Consider the following 22,906-nt stretch of genomic DNA (forward strand, 5'->3'; position numbering starts at 1 on the left):
AGCAAAATAATTGAATCCTTATGGATGAATTTTTGAACGGCTGATGGTTGCACTGAACTGAGCCAGTATTTCATATTCACAGGCTAATTGTTGCTGTTCTCTTGGCTGGCTTCTAAAGTTAATGTTGGTTGAACAGTTATCAATGAGGGGGTGTATGAGGAAGGAATTCTGACCTCAGTAGGTTTTCACAGCCTCAAATAAAACATTTTTAATTGGTGTTTTAGATGAAACTGAATTGTGCAGAATATTTTTAGCATTCTGGAAAATGTTACGAAAAACATGAGGAGTTAGGCAACATTAAGTCTTAAAATTAATTAAAACATTGGTTTTGTGCTTCTGGCCCACATGATGTGGAATATTTACCGAAGTAATTTTAAACATAGTGATATGGATAGAGTCAAAGTGATCGAGTGGATAGTAAACTGGACTGAGAGTCAGGAGGCCTAGGTTCTATTGCAAACTCTGCTGCTGTCCTGCTGTGTGATCTTGGACTGCTCACTTCACCTCTCCATGCCTGTTTCTCTTCCATCCTTTCTCTTGACTGATTATTTAATTTTAAGGCTCTTCAGGGCAGGGACTTTCTTGTTGTCTTTGTATAATGCCTAGCACAATGGGACTACAATCTGTTGTAACCTCTATGTATACCTGTATTACAAATAATGTAGATTAAGGCCTTCTGCAAGATGCCAAAGCTGTCAGACCGCATAGATTTTGAAATAGGACTCTTCATTTCTAGAATAAAAATTTGCTCCTTTTGTCAGGTGGTTTAGATTGGCATAATTAACTTTCTCATTCTTATTTAGAGTGAAGCTGGGGTTAAAGAATTTCATATAGTACAAGTATCAAGTAACAGCAAGCACTGGAAGTTACAGAAAGCTGTAAATCTCTCTGAAGACAAAGGTTCGTGTATTTTTATCAGATATAAGTTAGTCACTTTTCTGTTTGGCAAAGACAGTTAGTGTTATGAGAGAGGATCAAATTATACTGTTTAAATCTACTTATGTTTTCTCTTTTTAAAAAAAAAAAAATTCTTGTAATTCTGTTTACCATTTCAGAAACTGCAATTTGTTATCATTAAAAGACATTACTGTTCTACCAACATACTAAAAATCCATCTGTTCAGTAGGAGTTCAGCCTAATTGTTTGTACTGGTTGGCTAGTGGAGTTTACTTCTCAGATTCTGCCTATCTCCATCTGCCTTGTTTCGTCTGTCATTAACATCTATTTTATCATTAATCTATTTATTTTTATAGAGAGAGAGTGGCACATAATTTGTTCAGTTATCTATTCCATTTATATATTTTTAGTTTAATCTACTTCAGTTTATACAAGAATACTTTATCCATACATGTAAACAAACATGCTGCTTATTTCAACATGGGTCCAGATACCTACGCTTCCTATTGCACTAGGATTGATGGCCAGACCAGTCAGACATTTCATATTTTGGCTGCCCCTCTCGTGTGCTGTAATTATGTCCTTTCCCATACCTGCTCCTCCTTCCTCTACTCCAACACTTCCTACTCCAAGTTAGAAATAATTGGAGATGATCTGCAAATTGAAGTCTTTCGTTCAGACTATTATCAGTGTACCAAATAATTATAGCAGGATGGATTCTTTGCATCTGTTAGCAAATAATAAATAGAATCCAAGTTAAATAAGTTCTATTATAGTGAGTTGAGATAAGTAATGTGTACAATATTGGTTTGTGAGCAATGTCTGTATACTCAGTCTCCTTTGTGCATCAGGCTTATAGATTGCAAAGCCTGTAAATTCGGGAGGTGCTCAGTTACTGTGGTAGTGGGGAACTGTATGAGTATCTAGGTCAATTGGAAATACATTCTTGCGACATCATTCTTTCAGATTCTAAACTTGCCAGTGGAGAGAGAGGAAAGCTATGCTTTAAAGCAGTAAGATGCAAAAGCTCTGGAGGTAGGTTCATTTAACTTCATTGGGCATTGTTTTTGCTTGGGATTTTCAAAAATGTTTGACCTCAGTGCTCAAGTTCTGGCTTTTCATGCAGATTGAAGTGACACTTTCTCTCTTTCTGTCCCTTAGAAAATCATACATTTGCAGACATTGTCTTTGGAAATGAGCGGGTATGTAAATTGGTACAACTTTATGTACTTACTTTTTGTCAATATTTTTTCAATGTTAAATACCTGTCTTATGCATATTACCCAGTCAAAGCCTTTGTTGCCCCAAAAATACCTTCACATGAGGCATACAGTAATCTGTGCATTTCATGTTTGTGCAAGTATTTTAAAAACACAAATCCTACACAAAAAATGTACTCTAAAGTCTTACTCCTTACTTCCTCAGTGTACATAGACATAATAAACAATATGGACATTAGACAATATGGGAGGCAGCATGATCCAGTGGATAGGGTAGTGGATAATTTGGAGACCTAGGTTCTGTTTCTGGCCCTGCTACCACATTGTATCACTGAGCAGTTCACTTTATTTCTTTCCCTTCCCACCCTTTCTGTTTTTACTGTTTAGATCGTAGGCAGTTCAGTACCTAAATAGGGAAACCCTATTCTGTTGGGGCCTCTCAGTGTTACTGTAATATAAATAACAAAAATAACATCTATTAAATTTGTTGATGGTTTTTAAATGATTACAAATGTGACTATAAAAAGTAAATTCTGGGGGAGGGATTCCATATGTGTCTCAGTAAATTCCAAATATACTTGCTGTGTTGCAAGTTGACCTGTTCCCTAATTGCCCGTCCTGCAAACCCCACCTGTGACCATAGAGTCGGTCTGTATTTTTTGTGTTGTGCATCATCACTAATAATAAAGACTTCACAGTCAGACATATCCTTTGCAACTTCTTGTCTTCAGTAGGATTGTGTAGGTATATTTGAGGGCAGACTTTGGAAGAATCCATATTCTTTTGTAGCCATTGAAAGCTTACAGCAGAGGCAGAGTGGAGGGGAAAATAAAAAACCTTGTGACTAAAGTAGCCCTTTAATTCCGAATATAAATGGAGAGTAGGTCTGTTGAGCTAAGGGTGCTAGTTTTATGTATTTACATTGTAGTATTGCCTGGATGCTCTGACCATGATTGGGGCTTGCTATGTTAGGTGCAATACAGGGAAGATAATGTCCGTCTTCAAGATCACTTTTCAGCATAGACTTATGCTTCAAATGTGATTACTCTGCCCAATTTTCTAAAGAGTTGTGCCCTCTTATATAAGTGTTTTTTAACTAGCTGGTATACCTGACACTTCCCCAAACTGAGATGTCACTGATATTGCTTGTAGATGCAAAAATACTCTGTGATTTAGTGTGTGCAACATTGATTTAGTCTTGCTTTAAATGCACAGTATATGTTACCTGTTCTGTGTCTGAATTTACTGAGACAAGTGTATCTGATGCCTTCAGTTACATAGACCATAGATGAGATTGATTTGTTCCCATTGAAGATGATGGAAGTCTTGATAATGACTTCAGTAGAAACAAAATTGAACGCTGATACTCTAAAGTTGTGTATCATCTTGTCAAAACCAATAACTCTTCATATTGAGCAAAGGGAATGGTTCATATTGAGACTTTATGGAACAGTTAACATTTTCATGTTGCGTGTATATAAAAAAAGATTTGTTTGACAGAAGTAACTGTAAATGTGACTTTTAAGCTTCAATATGAGAGCACTGATAGATATAAAGTTATTCTTTTGTAGTTTCATATAATCACCAGTGGGAAATTCATAAAGCTCCTTTGCTTTTTTCTTATACTTTATAATGCTATTTAGTAACTTTCTCTGCCCACCAGATAACACCCAGCTTAATCTGTATCACCTATTCCTGAAGTAGCAGTTTCTTTTGGTGTCTGCTTATTTAGCAGATAATCTTTGATTGCATTTGAACACAGACAAAACAAGATGCTGATTCTTATCTTGAAATAAGGGTTAGTCAGTTTCTCTGCATTTTAATATTTTCCATTGAACTGTTACATCAATCTTGAGATTTCTTTGAAAACATGCTGATATATTTGAAAGTTTTTTTGTTCTCTAAGGAACCTGGGTAGGCTTGGCTTTCATCTATATCAAACTGTTTCAGTTCAATGACCTATTTTTTGTAGATTTCAAATTCCTAATCATAAGACTTAGACTGAGAGTCTTAATAGTTTTTCACAATTAAGTATATAAGGTTTGCGGTGTGAATATACTGGAACAGAATTTTGGCTGTTGTACCATTTGACTTGTCATTCAGAGCAGATAAAACACAAGCATCTAATTGTATTTACAGTCTGATATCAGTTATTCAGTTGTTCAGCCTATAATAAGTAAAAATTAAGTTAACATTTAGTCAGTGCCCAAAGCATAGATGAGCATTAATGGAAGACTAGCACTTAAATTGTTGCTTTTTAGAAATTTGGTAAACTAATGGTACAATCCCATATATAACAATAAGGAACATGAGTTCAGAACTGCACAAGATACAGATTTTGCATCACCACCAAATTTTGTGCAGTTCCATGTAACGTTGTGTGAACTAACTTACATATTTACCATAGGATCATAAACATTATATGGTCAATACCATCTGCCACAAACTGTGCTAAGGATAGGATATGGAGGTGCAGCTTTGAGTGGCTGAGGGGTGAAGGCTTTAGGTGGGTGCTGGGTAGGAACTGTCTGAGGGAGAACTTACTTAGAATCGTAGCACACAGGAATTCTAGATCTTTTTTGCAGATGGTGGATCAGATATGGATTTCAGAGGTGGGAAGCAGCTGTCTAAAGCTCATAGGCTTGGACGCTGCTTCCTCGCCTTTGAGATCTGGGGGTGGGGGCTCCCCCTGCAGGCTGTCAATCAACCGTCCAGCAGCTGCCTGGAGGGGCTGGCCCCCGAACAGCTGATTGGTGGCAGCAGCTGCAGCGGGGCCAGCCTCCAAACAGCTGATCGGGTGGGCGGAGGTGTGGGTGCAGATGACCTAGAAGACAGAGACTGCAGATGGCAGGTCAGATGTCAGTTGATTCTGGCAGATGAAAGTCAGATGTGGATCCACATTTTTGTATCTGTGCAGGGCTCGACATATCTTACGCAGAAAGAATCAGCAAGATTTAGACATAAAGTGGAAGTCAGGTCTTAGAGAGAGAAGTTAGAGCCTGAGATGAGGCAAGATTATGTGCTTGAGTGACAGGCAGGCTTATGGAGGTAGGAGAGAGGTCAGCTGGAGATGGTTACGCAGGCTGAGGAGATGTGGGGAGTTTTGTTACTCTGTGTAGGGGGATAGCTTGGGTGAGACGATGGGGACAGTTGAAGTTGTGGGGAAGCTTGAGGGGGGAAATGGGAATGAGAGGGACTTGGTGGGGAGTAGCTGGGGAGAGGAGTGCCTGGGAGGTAGCTGTGGGGGAGAGAGTTCTGTTGGAAGATTTCAGAGACTGGTGGGTTTGTGTCCAATAAGCTGCTCGGATGCTGGCTGGGGAGAGCCTGGGACCAGTATAGGATCCCAATAATTTTCTATCACAGCTTCATTCTACTCTTCTAGGCTACTCTTCCCCCTTCTCCCTTAAAATCCAGTGAGGGGGAAGGAGGCCAAAAGGCAAAGGCTGCCTTCCTCTCTACTCAGAAGGCATAACAGTGGCTTCTGTGGCTTCCTAGCCACAATTGTGACCCACTTCTGCAGTCTAGCTGACTGCAGGGATATGACAGAATTGTGTTTAAATGCGTGTCACAGATCCATGACACTTTGTAGCCCTGATGATGGTGGTATGAATGGTACTGTTTGAAATTTGTTTCTAAGGAAAGTGTGGTATTGTTGGGATATTTTCACACTCAAAAAACCAAGAATTGCTTTTTCCTAAGTGTCTGTGGAAGTCAGATCTTAATCAGAATGAATTGGTCCAAGTCATTCCTTTTTTAAAAGGGCATCACTTCCAACCTCATTTGTTTATTCTACATTGTTTTTCTGAACCTCAAACAATTCCTAATGGTTGGGTTTATGCCACACTTTCCTCAGCATAGCAGACCCAATGAGTGGCTGAAGATTTTAGCCGTTTGTTCTTGCTGGCCATGCCAGTTCCCTGTGGACTTCAGCTCACTTCTGTGTTTGAGACACAGCAAGCAAGTTCAGGTTCCTTTGCATTTACTTGAATGGCTGAAATGCTCCTGAAACAGGTCCAAAAATGTCCCAAATGCAAAGCCTTGCTCACTTTCTGCCATTTTAGCACTGAGCTGCTCGGCATGCAGATATTTCAGTTTCTCTAAAGGAGCCTTTCTGTCAAATTCTCTTGTGCCTGCCTTGCTATCATGAATCAAGAAACGTTCTATACAAAACTCAGGAGACTGACTATTCCCACCAGGACAGAACTGTGCCTTACTGCAGCATGAGCTTGGGTGGCTGAGTGGCAATAGAATTGCAGGTGCATTTGATCACCACAATGGAGCTGGGGAACAGGGAGGTGTGAGCAACAGTAAGAGAGCTCCCCTGATGTTTACCTGATTGTTTGTATATCTTGCCCATCATTGGCATGTGTTTAAATGGCAGCATGACTGTCTTTTAGTCCAGGCATTTGGTTATATGGACACAAGTACTAATTAGGCATAATAATCCTAGGCAGATTCATATAGTAAGGCCCACAAAAATAGCAGGGCAGTATTTCTTCTATCTGTGTTCTTTCAAACTTAGTAGAGTCCCTCAGTCTCATCAGTCTACTTTACAGGAAAACATTCTAGAAAGACAGTACAGCACAGGCAGCACAGGCCTGTTTCTCTTAAATGATGAAGTTACAAATAACAGTAGTACGTTGTCTTCCTCTGTATGGACCAACCACTAGAGAGGGATGAGACATAGCCCTGGTCTACACTTATCTGGAAATTCAGCGGCAGTCGACGGGAGTTACGCAAACAACGCAGAGTAGCTTGCTTAACTCCCATCAACTGTTGTGCTTCCCTTCTGCGCTCTGTCTTCACTGCATTGTGCCACTTGAGAGGGTGGATTTACTGTGTCGACTTCCAGATCGATTGAGTGGGTCTACACTGACCACTCAATCAATCCAGAAAGATTGATCTGATGGTGGCGACTTAGCCGCCGTCATTATAGATATACCCATAGATTTTTACCAGTGGGTTTCACAGTGATTTGTAGATACCATTTAATGCTGGGACTCCAGAATCCTGCATTTAATTCCAGGTTTGGGGAGTGGGTGTTCTCTGGAGACTACAAACCCTTCCACTCTGTCTCCTTTCCCAGTCTTTCTCCTCACTTCTCTGTATGCCATCAGGATACCTTTCTTCTCTGGGCTGTTTGGGTACCGTTAGTGGTGTCATTGAAGAGTGTGTCTCTGGTCTCAATTCTGGTGTCTGGCACCACAGTGGCCCCCAGCAACCAAGGAACAATGGCAGAATCCTGCTCAGCTTCTGCAGCCCAGAGATAGAACATGCTTATTTGCTCTGTGAGGATGTGTGCACAGTCTAGTCACCACAGAGTGGAGCATGTTCCTTGCTGATTGACTCTTTGGAGAAATTAGTTGCCAAACTCTAATAAACCTCTACTGAGCATGTGTGAACTGTGATAATCTGATTTATAACTTGGCCAGATTTGGTCATATTTTCATGGGGACAGCAAACAGGATATTCCTGTCAAAAGTCCTGTTTTGCTCCAAATCATACAAGTGCTTGAACTTCCTAGAAAAATGTCTGAAATAATTTAAGGGAAATATACAGGTATGCTCTACAACAACAGGGGTGTTCTTAATTCTAGTTAGCTAAGTAGAGTTGATTAATTTGAGATACAATCCTAATGAAGATAAGGCAGTTGTATTGTTTACATGATTTAGGAGGCAGTGAAAGCCTCTTGAGGAGTGCCAACCATAGAGTACAACTGAGCAGGCTATCATCTGGAATAATGGCCACGGACCCTTAGTTCCCCCTTGGAGGGTTACTAGTCATGGGATAGAACTGGCCCATCTTGTTCCTCTCTTCTACACTGGCTTATTTGGAACTGGTATGAACTTAACTTCTGTGGCGCAGAAGGTGTGCGAAAGCCCACATGCATGACCATTCTGCCTATAGCCTTGTGAAGTGTTACCAGGGAGTTAGTACTGAGAGGCTTCACGAGGGAGCAAATTCCACCTTCGTAGAATAAACTTAAATCAGTTTTATTACATGTTCTGAAAGCAAAATGTATTGTTTTCTTACAGATAATCAGTTCAGCTAGTCCATGTGCAGACTTTTTTTTCCGAAGCTTATCCTCTGAATTAAAAAGAACACACGCACAATCAAATATGTCTCAAGGAGCTGCAAAACAGTCATTTGATGAGGCGGTCAGACTGATACAAAAATGTAGTGAGGTGGATTTGAATATTGTTGTTCTCTGGAAGGTATGTATGGTCTGTTCTCAGTTACCCATATAATAGCTTGATTATGAAACATGATTAGTAGAAAACAAGAGCAAAAGAGATTACTTATGCCTAATGTAGCGTTCTTGAGATGTATACCTAATTTTCCAGACGGTACAGACAAAAGTTAGATTTTGTTTTCATTAAATTTTAATTAAAATTTAAAATTTGTCTGAAAACAGGAAATTAACTTAATTGCAACCACAAATTGGAACAGCACTGAAAGTTATTACTGTAAGAATGAGTAAACAGGAACCATTTTTATTATTTTAAGGTTTAATGTGATGGTTTTAGAGATCCATATGGAGAGGACAGGATCTCTAATGTTTCCTTATGTAGAATGAGGCTTGCTTTTTGCAAAGATAGTAAATCGGGTTCTGACCTCTTTGAACCTTACACAGCCAGAGTCTTTAACTCTCTGGGCACATAGATAAAATCTCCCACACTTTGCTGTCACTCTGAGGGTTTATTTAAAGAAATACCCTACCTTCTTAAAGGGGTGGCTCCAATTACCAAGTACAAACCCTAAAAATGTATCAGCATAACAAACAACATTAACTACTGTGTTTGGCAATATAATTCCAACACTTATTCCAGGGTCAAACTTTTATGCATATATATTTTTTCACCCCCACAAAGCACCAGACCCAGACCTTTTCCACTTTAGTTATGAAAGAAACAGTTGATGATGGACTGCTGTTTTCCTCAATGGACTAGCCCATACTGGGGAGATGTGAGACAGCAGTAGAACACTGCTGGATTCCTGCTTTAGGATTTTTGGCTTTTCTTTTTGGCTCTTGGGGCAAACTGTAGTTACAAACAGTACAGCTAAATGTAACAATGACCCCGCTTGGGATTATTTGCAGGGACTGAACCTGACGCCTCAGAATGTAAAAACAACCATCTCTACCATATGAGCTACAAAAATGTGACCTGTTTGCATGGAAACAGTAGCAGAGCCATAAAATCCTTGTTATGGTCTAGCCATTAGCAAATGATACAGAGCCCATAGTTAGTGTGTGACACAGCACCTTTCCTTGGAGTGTTGTTTTTGAAAGACAAAGTAGATGAGACTTGGCTTCATTATATTAGGAACCTCAAGTGAGCTTCTGCAAACTCTTACCCCGTATGCAGTGGATGAATGATTGTTCCCCCTAATGTAGTAGTAAGAGACTTTGATCCATAGTGAGAGTTGTGAAAAGTTCAATATGGGGGAACTGGCAACACTACCACATTACTTCCATTTTCAAAGTGTTGACTCTTGTAATTGTTGATATGCAGCTGTGGTGTTCCGAATTAAAAGTAATTTTAGACTTTCTAAAAACAGTAGGATTCAAAATATCCTTTCTTTGAAATGAAATTAAAGTTTTCAATATATTCACCTGAGATCTGACTTCAGTGGGAGTCTTGCACTCCACGGCTGCAGAATCAGACCTTGGTAAACACAATGGAAAATAGAGGTTCCCCCTACCATGAAAGCAGTGTGGAGACTTGCATAAAATCTCCCTTAAAATATGTGATATAACAAAAACTTGTAAGGTTTTGCTGGGTATAAACCAACGCATCATGGATCAAACAGCCCTGTGAATCTAAACTGTGCTGAACAGGATGGTGATTCATGCAATGAATTCTACAGTTAAACCAGGAATTCTTGCCACAGTGTTAACTATGCACTGACTCACTTGATAATCTTTAGTAGTATTGAAATGATTCTAAAAATACACTACAGTGCCAGAATAGAGTTATTGCTATTGTCTAAAATGGATCCTGAGATTTTTACATAGTTCACCTGAGATTTTATTAAAGTGAATGTTATTGTTAATTATTTTTGTGAAATACACTGCATACCCTTCTCTTCAGTTTCTTGAATTAGAAACACAGAGGACTGTTCTGTATGAGGATTTATTAATTAGCTCCTTAGCTTTCTACTGCAAGGTAATTGCACTTTATTGGATGGTGAAGTGATTCCTTTATTCATAATTTTGTAAATCTGTTGCTAAATATTATGGTGTACATTGGACTATTTCTAAATGAAAGGTTGTCTAAATGCAAGATCATTATCACTTAAATTTGCACTATAAAAGAGGAGTGTTATTTAATAACCCCTTTTGAGGTTTGAGTTTGAATTAAGAAATATTTGAATTAACAAATATTAAATGTCTGTTCACTTTGTATTTAGGCATATGTAGTGGAAGACAACAAGCAGTTTATTTTAGAAGGCCAGCATCATGTTCTTCTTCACACAGTGGGGAAGGAGGCTTTTTCCTTTCCTCAAAAGCAGGTATCCTAAACAGTTACTTTTTTATATTTAAAACCTCTTGTTTTACAAAAGGTTTTCCAGTGTGTTTGGTATGTTCTAAAATGTGTGTATCTGAATAAGTTAATTATATTACCTTGCTAAAGGCTTCTCTAGTATTTTTGTATGGTTCGTGTAAATTAAAAGGAATCTGCTAATTTTAGACTAATTTCAGCAACATTCTTTCAAGTCTGTTAAAGTCTACACAGCGATTTAAAAACAAAACTTTAAATGGAAGAGTTAAATATCTCTAAGGTATTAGAGGTTTTCTGCTGCTACAGTATAATCCAATTAACGTTGAAGGGAGCTAATCTGTAATATTGGCTAAGTGTTTTTAGCATATAAAAGTAAGCAGTAGAAGTAATTGTTTGAAAAATACACGAATAACATTTTAATTTTAGATATTTTTGTATGCACAATTCCTGATTATACTGTTGACTTCACTTAATTTTTTAGTAGTATTAATTACTGGACCTCAAAATCTGTAACAAGATCATGATAAAGGAAAAAAGTCTGTAAATCCATGACCCATGCAGATAAGAGGTAGCTGCATAATTATCTTAGAACAAATTATTTCCTTGAGTTTTGTTGCAGGACTAAAATCAAACTGCATGAAAAAGAGTTCAGAGCTCTTAATACAATATTATTAGAGAAGTCAAAATATTAGCAGAAGAAAGCTGCCTGGTAATGCAGTAGTAGTGAAATATGGTGGAGTTCTCTCTCGAACACAAAAAAAACAAATCAACTTGGGATAAAATAAAATACATTGATTCTTTTTTTAAAAAAAGGATTTTGAGCTTTGTTGCACTAAGGAGTTAAGTAAAAACTCTTGAATCTTTTGTATTCTGCCCTTGTATTCTATACACAGTTTAGCTTTCCCTCTAAAATTTATCAGAGTTATAAGAATTCATAGAATTAACTTGAGGAAATAGAGGAAATAACTTGACAAACTTATTTGGGAGAGAGCAATCAATAAAATCTTTATACTGTTATGATTACATTTAGACTGTCTGTTCTGATATCACAAAAATAGTTATAGAAGAAAATGAGTAATTAGGGTCTGCAACAAACCAGTGAATATCTGTGTACGTGCAGCATTGGCAATTAGTATACAAAACTAAAAATTAGTGTACAGAACTATATTAACTCAAAATTGGGTTGGTTCGAGAGTTAACTTGAGAAATATTGGACACATGAATAGTCTAATGTATATGTGAATGTGAAGAAGAATTTAAAACAAGTAATGTGCAAGATAAAGGTAGGTGAATCTCAGTAACTAAAAGTTTAGTACTATCCTGCCAATTTTGTTCACATGTCAGGTATCTTAATTCTGTTTTGCCTTAAGTGTGTATTGTATCTATTTCCCATGAGCCCTTATGCAAAAATTTATAGCAAAATTGACTAGACTTACACTATTAGCTTGCCACGGCAAGAACTAATTTTTTCTTCTTCGAATGCTTGCTCATGTTGATTCCAGTTAGGTGTGTGCATGTTCATGTTCAGTCGCTGGAAGGTTTTTTCCCCAATGGTGCCTGTAGGGTCAGGTCTGGAGCCTCCTGGAGTTGCACCTTCATGGCACCATATATAGGGCTCTGCCTGCCCTCTACCTCTTCAGTTCCTTCTTGCTGTCTGTGTCGGTCGGCTGGAATCTGTAGTCTCTTGCTCCACAAGGGCCTTTCCTCCAGTGTTCTTCACTCTGTTCCTGTAAATAGTTAGTAGGTGTTAAGCATTTAGAATTAGAATAGAGTAGTTATACTAGAATAGATCTCCTTAAGATCATCATGCTCCGCCAGGGGCTAGGGCATGCCTTGGTCCCCTGGATTCAAACTGTGTGGGACTTGTAAAAAGCCCATGCTCAAGAGCGACCTGCACTGTAAGTGCTTTGGAGAGAGACACTAGAGGGACTGCAAGATTTGCTGAGACTTTCATCCTCTGACAATAAAAGAAAGGAGCCAAAAGTTAGAGTTCTTCCTTATGGAGACAGCTCTCTGTCCCTCCCCAAGCCTCTCGGATCTGGGGCCTAAAATGCTGGTCAGGAGTGCACAAGTGTCTTTTTGGGATCTGGCATTGAGGAAGGACTCTAGTTCTTGAGACCCTCGGCACCATAAGGAATCACTGGCACTGAAGACCTCGTCAAGTGCTTGTCATCACGCTTACTCCCTATCCCCAAGAAGAAACAGAAGAAGTCAGACAGAGTTGTTCACCCACACTCAGACCATCGGGGCTTAAGAGCGTTAGCAGAGTGCAATCCATGTCGGGCCACTCAGGCACCAGTGCCTTAGCCACAGCAGCATCAACTCCCCAGAGAGGAGTACACTGAGTTCAACGCCAATGAGCTTCCCAACCATAGAATTGGAGGAAGAGGACTTATAGCTAACCTCCACTCCGGAGACCTTTGAAGTGGCCAGGGAGCTCATTGAAAGCACTGTGCCGCCACCATCAACACAAACTTGTGGAAGGACAACAGAGGTACAAGCCCCAGCACTGAAGCAGCAGATGGTGCCTTCAAAAGGAAAGCCGACAGTGATGTCCCACCAGCCATTGCCACAGCACCGTTTGCCGGCACTGCACCTCCTTGCTCCCCGAGGAGCGAACGCTCTGACTCCGAGCCCTACATCTCGCAGTCAGCACTGGGACAGAGGGGGTTACCGGAGCCAAGAGATGGTTTACCCCTTCCCCATGCCTTGGGTCCCACAATGGCAGACCCCAAGTCAGTCCCCATTTTGGACCCCATGGGCCTTTCACCAAGCCCAAGGGCCCCAGTCAGGTAGGTCGCTGTTCCTGGAGTTGGGGAGCTGATACCACTAGGCTTAGTCAGAGACCTCCTCACGGCCTGAAGCTGACACTGGCACAGAGTATGACCTGGACCCCAGACATGGTACCAACTACAGCCCTGGTACAGGCTCTGAGCTCGACGCTGCTTGCACCGAGGCAGAATTAGAGCAGCCAGTACCGTGAGATCCACAAGGCGCAGAGGGACAGGAAACCCTTCCACTAAGAAAATAATTCTCATCATCTCCCAATGAGGCAGTCGCAGGCGTCTCCCTGGCACTGACAGCAGAGAATAGCAGGGCCCATCAGGACCTCCTTTGTAGGGTTCCCCAAAACCTAGGAATCCAGGTTCAGGAAATCTCAGAAGGATGGGCCGACCTAATGACAGATATTCTATCTCCGTCAGGTCCAGCCAGGGTTGCCTTGCCCCTAGTTAAGACAATTGATAAGAACACAAAGGTGCTGTGGAAAACCCCTGCCTCTTTTCCCCTGACCACCAAGAAGGTGGAGGGGAAATACTTTGTACCATTGAAAAGTTGAGTAACTTTATACTCACTCCCCTCCTGGGTCTCTAGTGGTTGCGGCAGTAAGTGAGAGGGAGAGACAGGGGAACCAGGGCCCTACACCAAAAGCCAAGGAGGCAAAGAAGATGGACTTCTTTGGCAGGAAGGTGTATTCCACTGGGGACTAAAACTCAGAATAGCAAATCAGCAGGCGGTGTTAAGTAGACACCTAGGAGTCAATGGCAAAGTTTGTAGACACTGTTCTGCCTGACTCTAAAAACAGAACTTTTGAGGGTGCACCCAGGGATGATGTTCCAACCTGGATCTTCCATCGCTGTTGTTTTCAAACCATTTATCCCACTTTTACCTTGTGTGGGCCCAGATTACCACAGACTGAGTACTACGCACGATAGAACTGGGGTACTCTATCCAATTCAGCTCCCTCCCTCACTTTCCCCACCCTCCTCGTCCCTCTTCAGGGACCTCTCACAAGCAACTTCTGATTCAAGAAGTGCAGCAGCTCGTAAAAGTGAGAGCAGTGGAAGAGGCTCCTCAGGAGCTAAGGGGAAAGGGCTTCTACTCATAGTACTTCCTAATCCCAAAAGCTAAGGTCGGTCTCAGATGGATTCTAGATCTGAGAAACTTCAACAGATACATGAAGAAATTGAGATTCCAAATGGTCTCCCTGGTGTCAATCATCCCCTTTCTGGATCTAGGAGATTGGTATGCCACTCTCGATCTGAAAGATGCATATTTCCACCTGTTGATCATCCCACGGCACAGAAGATTCCTTTGCTTTGTGGTCAACCAATCACCAATTTACAGAACTGCTGTTTGGTCTTTTGGCACCCCCAGAGTCTTCACAAAATGCATAGCACTTGGGGCTGTGTTCCTAAGGAGGCAGAAAATACAGATCTACCCATACTTGGACGATTGGTTGAGTAAAGGCCGATCCAGACATCAGGTGGAGCTGGACTTAAGTTCATAGAACTGATGTTCACCAGGCTGGGCCTTCTAATCAATGCACAAAAGTCAGTACTGACTTCCATCCGAAGGACAGAATTTATAGGGACAGTCCTGGATTCGAACCAAGCCAAAGCCTCCCTTCCAGAGTCACTGTTCCGAGCCATGCTCCATCATAGAGGAATGGAAGTGACACCCCATGATCACTGTCAGAAACTGCCTGAGACTGTTGGGCCGCTTAGCATCTTGCACTTATGTGGTTCGCCATGCCAGATTATGCCTCAGACCTCTCCAGGCGTAGCTCGCCTCAGTTTACCAACCATCCCAGGACTGCATAGACAAAGTAGTATCTATCCTGGCGTCAGAACTGGAGACACCGCACTGGTGGTGAGACCAGCGTTCAGTCTCTGCAGGAGTCCCATTCGAAGGCCTATCTCCCACCCTAACCCTAGTGACCAGATGCTTCAGACACAGGCTGGGGAGCTCATCTGGGCCACTTCAGGACTCAAGATCTTTCTGTGGTCACAAGAAGATCTGGCCACCCACATCAATGTAAGGGAGCGCAGAGCGGTGCATCTGGCCTGCCACGCCTTCAGGGCCCATCTGAAAGGCATATGTGTTGCAGTAAGAACAGAACAGCGATGTTCTGTGTAAACAGATAGGGTGGTACACACTTCTCTCTCCTGTGTCAGGAAGCTCTCGATCTCTGGCACTTCTGCATACCTCATGAGATTCACATAGAAGCCTCGTATGTACTGGGATCTTAGACCGTGCTGGTGGATTACCTCAGCAGGTCGATACCGGCCCACGGTTCTCTCCACCCAGATGTGGCAAGCAACATCTTCCAGAGGTGGGGCATTCCCCAGATAGACTTATTCCTAACAGAATCCAACAGGAAATGTAAGCAGTTCTGCTCCTTCCAGAATTCTTGGCCCAGGGTCAGTGGCGGATGCCTTCCTCATCCCATAGACGTGACATCTACTCTGTGCGTTCCCTCCGATACCCCTGGTCCACAAGATCCTTCTAAAGGTCAGGAGGGACAAATCTTCAATGATTCTGGTAGCCCCAGCTTTGCTACCACGGGGGGCAAACCTTTTGGTGACTGCACGAAGCGTGCATACACCTAATTGGAATGGACATGAGCAACACATCTCGAAGAACAACAGTTAGAAAGGTCAGTAACTGTCTTTTTTTTCTAGTTGCATCTAAAGGGAACTATGGTGATCTGTCTAGATACTTACATAGCCCCTCTCAATGTAGCATCTGAAGATGGCAGTTATGGGCTAAACTGACCATTGTCCATCATAAATGAAAATTTTCTGGACAAATCTTCAAGCTGAAAGTTTTTTCCTTACCCTTGCATTGAAATTTCTGCTTCGTTTGTCAAAGCTTTATGCCAAAGTATTATAAACAATTGCTAAAACATCAAACATTACATTCAGTGACAAGAAAATTAGTTGGAAAATTTAACTTTTCCATCTTACGAGGAATGAACAGAACTAGTATTGACAGTGAATATAATCATACCATAAGTATAATTTCTACTTTTCACTTATATAAACCATAGCAAAGCATAGGCTATTTCTGTCTCTACTGAGTATCTTTTGAACATACAGTCTATTCCTAAACTAGTAGAATAGACCTGACGCTGCTTCAGTGTACATTAGGGGGTATCCCGGAGTTTGTTTCTGTGGAAAGGAGATGATTTATAAAATCAAGTATATCTTTCCTACCTTGAAAATAAGAATCCCCATGACTTTTAATAACTTAAATAACTTACAAGATGCTCTTGTGGAAAAATAAAACTATTTTTGTTGGGTTACTGACTGTCCTTACCTATGGTGTAAGATGATGATCTCAAATTTGCTAGTTCTGTAAACTGTCCTCTCCTCCAGTTTTTGTGGCTAATGCTTTAAGACACCACAAAACTAGTGATAAAAATAGTAATCAGAAAAGTTGCCATAGTAATGCAACAAGTGCAGTTTTTATTGGGCTATTACATGAAAAATTAGTGTCAGACTAACTTCAGTTTGATTTTGATATAGCCAGTTTTAGCAATATAAATTTCATATCACTGCTCTTCTTTTCAAGTATTTATTTACCTAAGCTATGTAAACAATCTCCCTTGCTGTACTTTACAATGTCTGCATGTCCACTTTCCCAGTCAAAGGTGTAGACACAACCTTTTTCCATTTCAAGGTGAGAAAGGCATCTAGTTTTGGTCTTAAGATTTTATTTTAATAGATATAAAGGATCGAGAGTCTTGGGATACATGTATTTTGTATTCGTCTGAATGCATCCTTAGAAGGCCAGCAATAAGTTAAAAGGAGTGGAAAAACAGCCAATATGAAAATGCAGTCTAAATGTCAGATATATAAAATGATAGTTAGCAGATAGATATACATCATCTGATGTTGAGTAGCTTCTGGTGTAGAAAAAATAAGTCAACATGTGAGCCAGTGTGTCAGGTGTGTGGAAAGTGGTAGGTACATGTGTGTTCTTTGATTCTGCAGTTGCAGAATTTGTTGCATATTCTACTTTCTGTGTAATTATGCTGCAGAATCTAAACATTTTTTTTTAAAGTTCCTAGAAGTCATGGTTGCAGAAAACCTTTAAAAACATGAAGGGAATGTAATCTCATGCAGTGCCATCTTCCAAAATCTTCAGGTAGCCTGAAATAATAGCTCTGAGGTGTGAAATATCTCATCTCAAATTAACTTTGAAATCCAGATCTGACTATGTAAATGTCAACACTTATCCCACTGCAATAGAAAATACTACTGGCTAATATGCTTATCCCACAATTCCAAATCATCTCCCACAATTTATTTGATAAAAGCTTTAGCTGCCATAATCTTTAACTTCTTTCTTGACCCCTTATACAATAGATTTTGTGAATACTAAAAAAACCTCTCACATGCTGAAATGGCTGAATCATTTTTTACTGTAATTTACTCCTCCCCCAAATTCAGCCATGAAAACCTTTGTCAAATTAAGCAATTTGGACTTAAGTTAGCACCTGAAACCAGTCAGTGGCTTATAAGTGTTGGGCAACCTTAACTATAGACCTCACTATCTGCACTACCTATAACTGAACAGATGAGATTATAAGGTGAAATCTGTGCTGGTCAGGGAAAATGTATCCAGCCATACTTCTTGGGTCTCTCAGAGGAATGGAGTTACAGTACAACAGTCATAGGGAGGACATTTTATTGGTGATTTTGTTTCGTTATCAGTTACCAAATATTGCTAAACTAAGAGCAGATGCCAGCAGGAGATTATCATTTGCAACCATAGTAATTTTTAAGGAGACTATAAAACCCAAGATGCTGACAATATGGGGTCCATAAAAATTCCAGCAGAACTCTTGAAAAAACATAAAGCATTATACTGGACCTGATCAAATTCCAGTATGAATAATTGCATGTAACCTGACTGATTTAAATTGCCCTTGCAACCTCAAATGGATACATTTCTTGTCTTAAACTGTTGGCCATCAAATTAGGAATTCTAAATCACTCTTTGCTATTCTAGCTAGGATATGAGTAATAAAATTGTATTCTTCAGGGAATAGCGTGTTCCCTGTGGGAATCAGATTTTTCCCTTGTATAGTATTTACACAGATGTATATATATGCATTACAAGGAGATGGGAGGGAGGTGGGTTCATTTTCATATTAAACATTAGGTTTTGGTTACTGTTAGATGTAGAATATTGTACTACCTGGATCAACTATCTGTTTTGGCATAGCTTAGTATTTTGTTCTAGTAAGTTATAAATAGAAATTATTACTGGCAGTTCTGCTACATCTAAGTGTTATGGTCTGACGCATCTAATGTTGCTAAGCAACGTTGCTTTTTAAAAACTTGATTCACATGCAGTAGTGTAGGAGTCTCTTTAATGAACAGATAGTTTTGAATCTGTTTATCCCCTTGGCTTGCCCCTTCCTCTAAGTCTACACGTGAGATGCTGCTCTTGAGATAAAATTAGAATCAAAGAATGCCAAATGTAGCTTATTCCTTTGAGCAGCCCAAAAAAGAAGATAAAAAAAAGGAACTAGGACAGATGTGACTGAGTTCTTAAAGAACTAAATGGCATAGTACAGTCTCTAACAATAATCTAAAGCAGAAATTAGAAATCAGACGTTATGAATATAAACTGAGGATTGGGTTTTTATATATAAAATGGAATCAATTCAAGCAAACTGTTAATACCTCCAAACACATGATTAAGAGTGAATAAGAGATGTTATTGTAAAAGCTGTCTGGCCTACGAAAGTACAAGCTTTGGCAATAAACCTAGCATTTATATATAAAAAATAGTGTTCATGCTTTACTGTTGGTTAGACAGCCGGATACTGAACCAGCTATGGCCATTAATATATAAAAAGTTTGGACAAATATCCATCTCTGAAGATACTCATTATAGGATAGGAATTATGGCAATTAAGTGAAAATTACCTAGGTATTTGTAGAAATCTTTCTTGCCACTGCCTCTAACACCGCCATAGTGAAGCTCTTTTTAGCACTTTGAATCTTAGCTATCTTCTCCTTCATCTCCAGTGACCAATTGGGTTTAGCTAGCTAAAGCTCAAAATGTGACTACTCCAAAGCTGTAATTGCCCTGGCTCACTTCAGTTCTCATCATTCTCCTCCCACTTTCCCAACCTACAGTAACCTGAAATCCTTTACTTTTTAATTTTCTACATTCAATTTCACTCTTCCCTATTACAATATTCCTTTGTTTGTCTAAGCATTTTTCTATTGATCACATGAGAAATTCAAGCTAAGGTAAGAAAATAATAGATTAGAAAGGCTGGATAATGTTGTAATTTTAATTAAAAGTAAAGAAACAGTGATTGGGTGTTTCAAGCCTCTGCTATACTCTTGATTACAGGTAATATCTCAGACTGTGGCCTTTCCTAATCTAGCATTTAAAGATGTGATTTTTAGCTCTCCACTAGGCTTTAATTCTGCCAGTTTAGCATAAGTTAAAGGTAGTATGCCTTATCTATAGTAGATTTTTAAAATGTGTTGGTACATGTTAGCTAACACATGATACTATCACACCTTTAAATCCAGGTCTAGACAAGATGAAAGGCTGGGTTGGAGCCATTTGATTAGAGAAGGGAACCGTGGGGCAAAAAATGGTAGCTATGGAAATGACTATTTGCAAGTTACCAGAGGGAGGTGGTAGTTTCTGCCAGTAGTGTTTTATATATGGGATAGGAAATTTGAAGATAAAATTGGGTATTGATAAGGTATTCAGGCTAAACATAATTTATAAGAGAGAGGATGTTACAAATAGATCAACACTTTTGGTCCACAAAATGTCACTATGGAAAGAACGTAGGAGATTGCCCCCTCTTATACACATTTCGAGACAAATACTATGAGGTTGCCATTTTTACATTGTATGTATTCATATACTACTATACCAGTTCCAGAGGGGTAGCCGTGTTAGTCTGTTTTCAGCAAAACAACAAGAGTTCTGTGTCACCTTAAAGACTAACAAATTGGATTTCTGCCCACAAAAGCTTATGCCCAGATAAATTTGTTAGTCTTTAAGGTGCTGCAGAACTCTTGTTGTTTTACTATATCAGTGTTTGTTAGAGGGTTGTTTTACACCATGATCGCATCAGTAAAATGGGTTCATTTGAATTTGGTTTTTAATAGTTTTAAAAAATGCACTTTTCTGAGCCCATTCCCTCTCTTCCACTGAAGCCATACAGCTGAATTTGACACATCAATCCTATCTGTGTTGTTTACTCTTCCAGATAATGTTAAAAGTCTTAATTTTAAATTAAGATTGAGTGAACTACACAATACTAAGTGAAGTAAGATTGAGTGAAGTACACAATCACTAAGGCTATGTCTTCACTGTCGGCAGCAAATTCGCCACTGTCAGATTGACTTATCTGGATTGACTGAGCAGTCAGTGAAGACCCGCTCAGTTGATCCAGAAATTGATGTATTAAGACCACCTTCTCAAGTGGCATAGTGCTGCGTCCACGGGAACGCAGTTCCCGTCAGCGCAGTGCAGTGAAGATGGCGCGCAGAACAGAAGCAGAGAAGTTGATGGGAATTACACAAGTTTTTTGTGTAGTTTGCGTAACTCCAGTCGACTGCTGCCGAATCTCCAAGGTGAGTGTAGGCAAGCCCTAAGATTGAGTGAAGTACCCACCCTTTACACAGTCTCATTTCCAAATGATTAGGAGTTGGTGTGAATGGTATTTAAACTTAACAGGGTAGAGCAAAAAAGTAGGCAAAAGGTGAAAAAAAGACTTCAGATTAAGTTTGAAAAGAGAGCTTGCTGATTCTAATTAGTTTCTCCCTGTATTTCCAGTTTCTCCACATCCTTTTTGTTCTCACGGGCACTGTCCACCACTTCCAAACTGGGATTTTTCCTCTCCTCTAGCTCGTTTCCCTTGTCCTTCCATACAACCTTATTCAGTTGGTTCAAGAGCCGTCTTTTTGCAACCCTTGCAGCCTTCCTGTTTATCTCAATCTTTCAAACTCTGCTCAGAGCATGTATTTATCTCCTTGGGACTGTACAAGAAATGTGAAATTGTATTGAGTATTCTTTTTGCTAAATACATCAGTTGTTTAAAAACAAGTATGTTTAACATTATTTGGAAAAGTAGTAAATAGCACATTGGCCTTGCCAAGTGACTGGGAAAAGTTGCCATTGAAAACTATGTACTTGAAGTTGCCTATCACCTCTTGAAATCATGTTCATTGTAAAGTAATGTCAATCAGATTTAAAATAGTTAAATGTGAGCATTTAAAAAAAAAAAAAAAAAAAAAAGGCTCTGCCTTCTTTTTGGCACCCATCTTGTTGAAAAGCAGCACCTTTTCACCCTTACATATGGGAAACCTTTACAAGTTTATCAAGTCTGCTTTAATACTGGGTTAACTATTTAAAGTTAGTTTGAACACACTAATTATTAAACTTTGACTAAATATTAGTGCAGGATGTAGATTCTAGCGTGGTTGCAAAAAACATTCTAAAATCACATTAAAGAATCCAGCCTAAGATACATGATTGTTAGCAATACAGGTGAGAGAGCAAATTCATTTGAAATACAAGCAACAGAGATCAGGTATAATGTAAGATCTTTGCTTTTTTCTCAGTAAAGTGAAAAGTGTTTTTAACTAATTCAGTTAATCTGAAATTGAATGACAACAGTGTTTCCAATGTTAATTATATGAATCCTTTTTAAAGCTAAATTCATTTATGGGATTTCTCAATTTTTGTGATTCATTTGTCTAACAAAGGGGTTTCTTAGCTTCACCCTTCCAATGCAGTAGTTATTCTCACAGTTGATATGAAGAATGGGAAGAAATATCAGTTTTATATTTGTATGTTCCCATTCCCATTGGTTCTTAGGTGGGTAATTGTGGGAGGTAATGTAATTGGTTCCTTTAGTGCTGGCTTGTAATATTGAACAACTCATTTTCAAAAACTGTAATTTAGAACAAGTCAAATGAACCTAATTGTCCAAATCTTTTTCGATTTCCACCATTCATATCATTTATGGTAAAACCCCATTCTGTCTGCCTCTTTGGAATACACCTATGCACTAATACTGGCGTGGACAGTTGTTTATATGGATCAAAACGTTTGTGGGATTTTTTTTTAGATCAATAGCTAGAATTTATTAAATGTGGGTATGAATCTGTTTTACCAAATTTACATGAATGGAATTACATGAGAAAGTTAGTGCAACTAATATTAGAATGTTTATTCTAGCCATAATCGTCTTTATTTTTGAAGAACGTTTTTGAGTTTATACAAAGGTTTTCTTATTGTTTCAACAGAATTATTGATATTAGCTGAATTCTCTTTAAATTTGTTCCTGAGAACAGAAATCACTTTTGTTTACAAATTGACAATTTTATGGTTTCTGAATGCAGTGGTGTTGTAGCCTCATTTGTCCCAGGATATTAGAGACTCAAGATGGGTGAGGTAATATCTTTTACTAAACCAACTTCTCTTGGTCCAATAAAAAAATATTACCTT

At 39.4% G+C, this 22,906-nt stretch overlaps 1 protein-coding gene across 8 annotated transcripts in view; it reads left to right on the top strand.

The window, feature by feature from the left end:
- Window positions 1-22,906, top strand: part of TRAPPC8 (trafficking protein particle complex subunit 8) — a 110,396-nt gene that overhangs the window by 79,824 nt on the left and 7,666 nt on the right. For all 8 annotated transcript variants that reach the window (XM_067546117.1, XM_067546133.1, XM_067546125.1 and 5 more), the window contains 5 exons: window positions 804-900; window positions 1,864-1,932; window positions 2,059-2,099; window positions 8,153-8,332; window positions 10,530-10,631. In XM_067546117.1, coding sequence (XP_067402218.1) covers window positions 804-900; window positions 1,864-1,932; window positions 2,059-2,099; window positions 8,153-8,332; window positions 10,530-10,631 — 489 coding nt within the window. The remainder of the gene's footprint in view (window positions 1-803; window positions 901-1,863; window positions 1,933-2,058; window positions 2,100-8,152; window positions 8,333-10,529; window positions 10,632-22,906) is intronic.

The sequence above is a fragment of the Emydura macquarii genome, unplaced genomic scaffold (genome assembly GCF_026122565.2).
Source record: "Emydura macquarii macquarii isolate MOO-44397 ecotype Brisbane River unplaced genomic scaffold, CSIRO-AGI_Emac_v2 contig_212, whole genome shotgun sequence".
Taxonomy (NCBI): domain Eukaryota; kingdom Metazoa; phylum Chordata; order Testudines; family Chelidae; genus Emydura; species Emydura macquarii.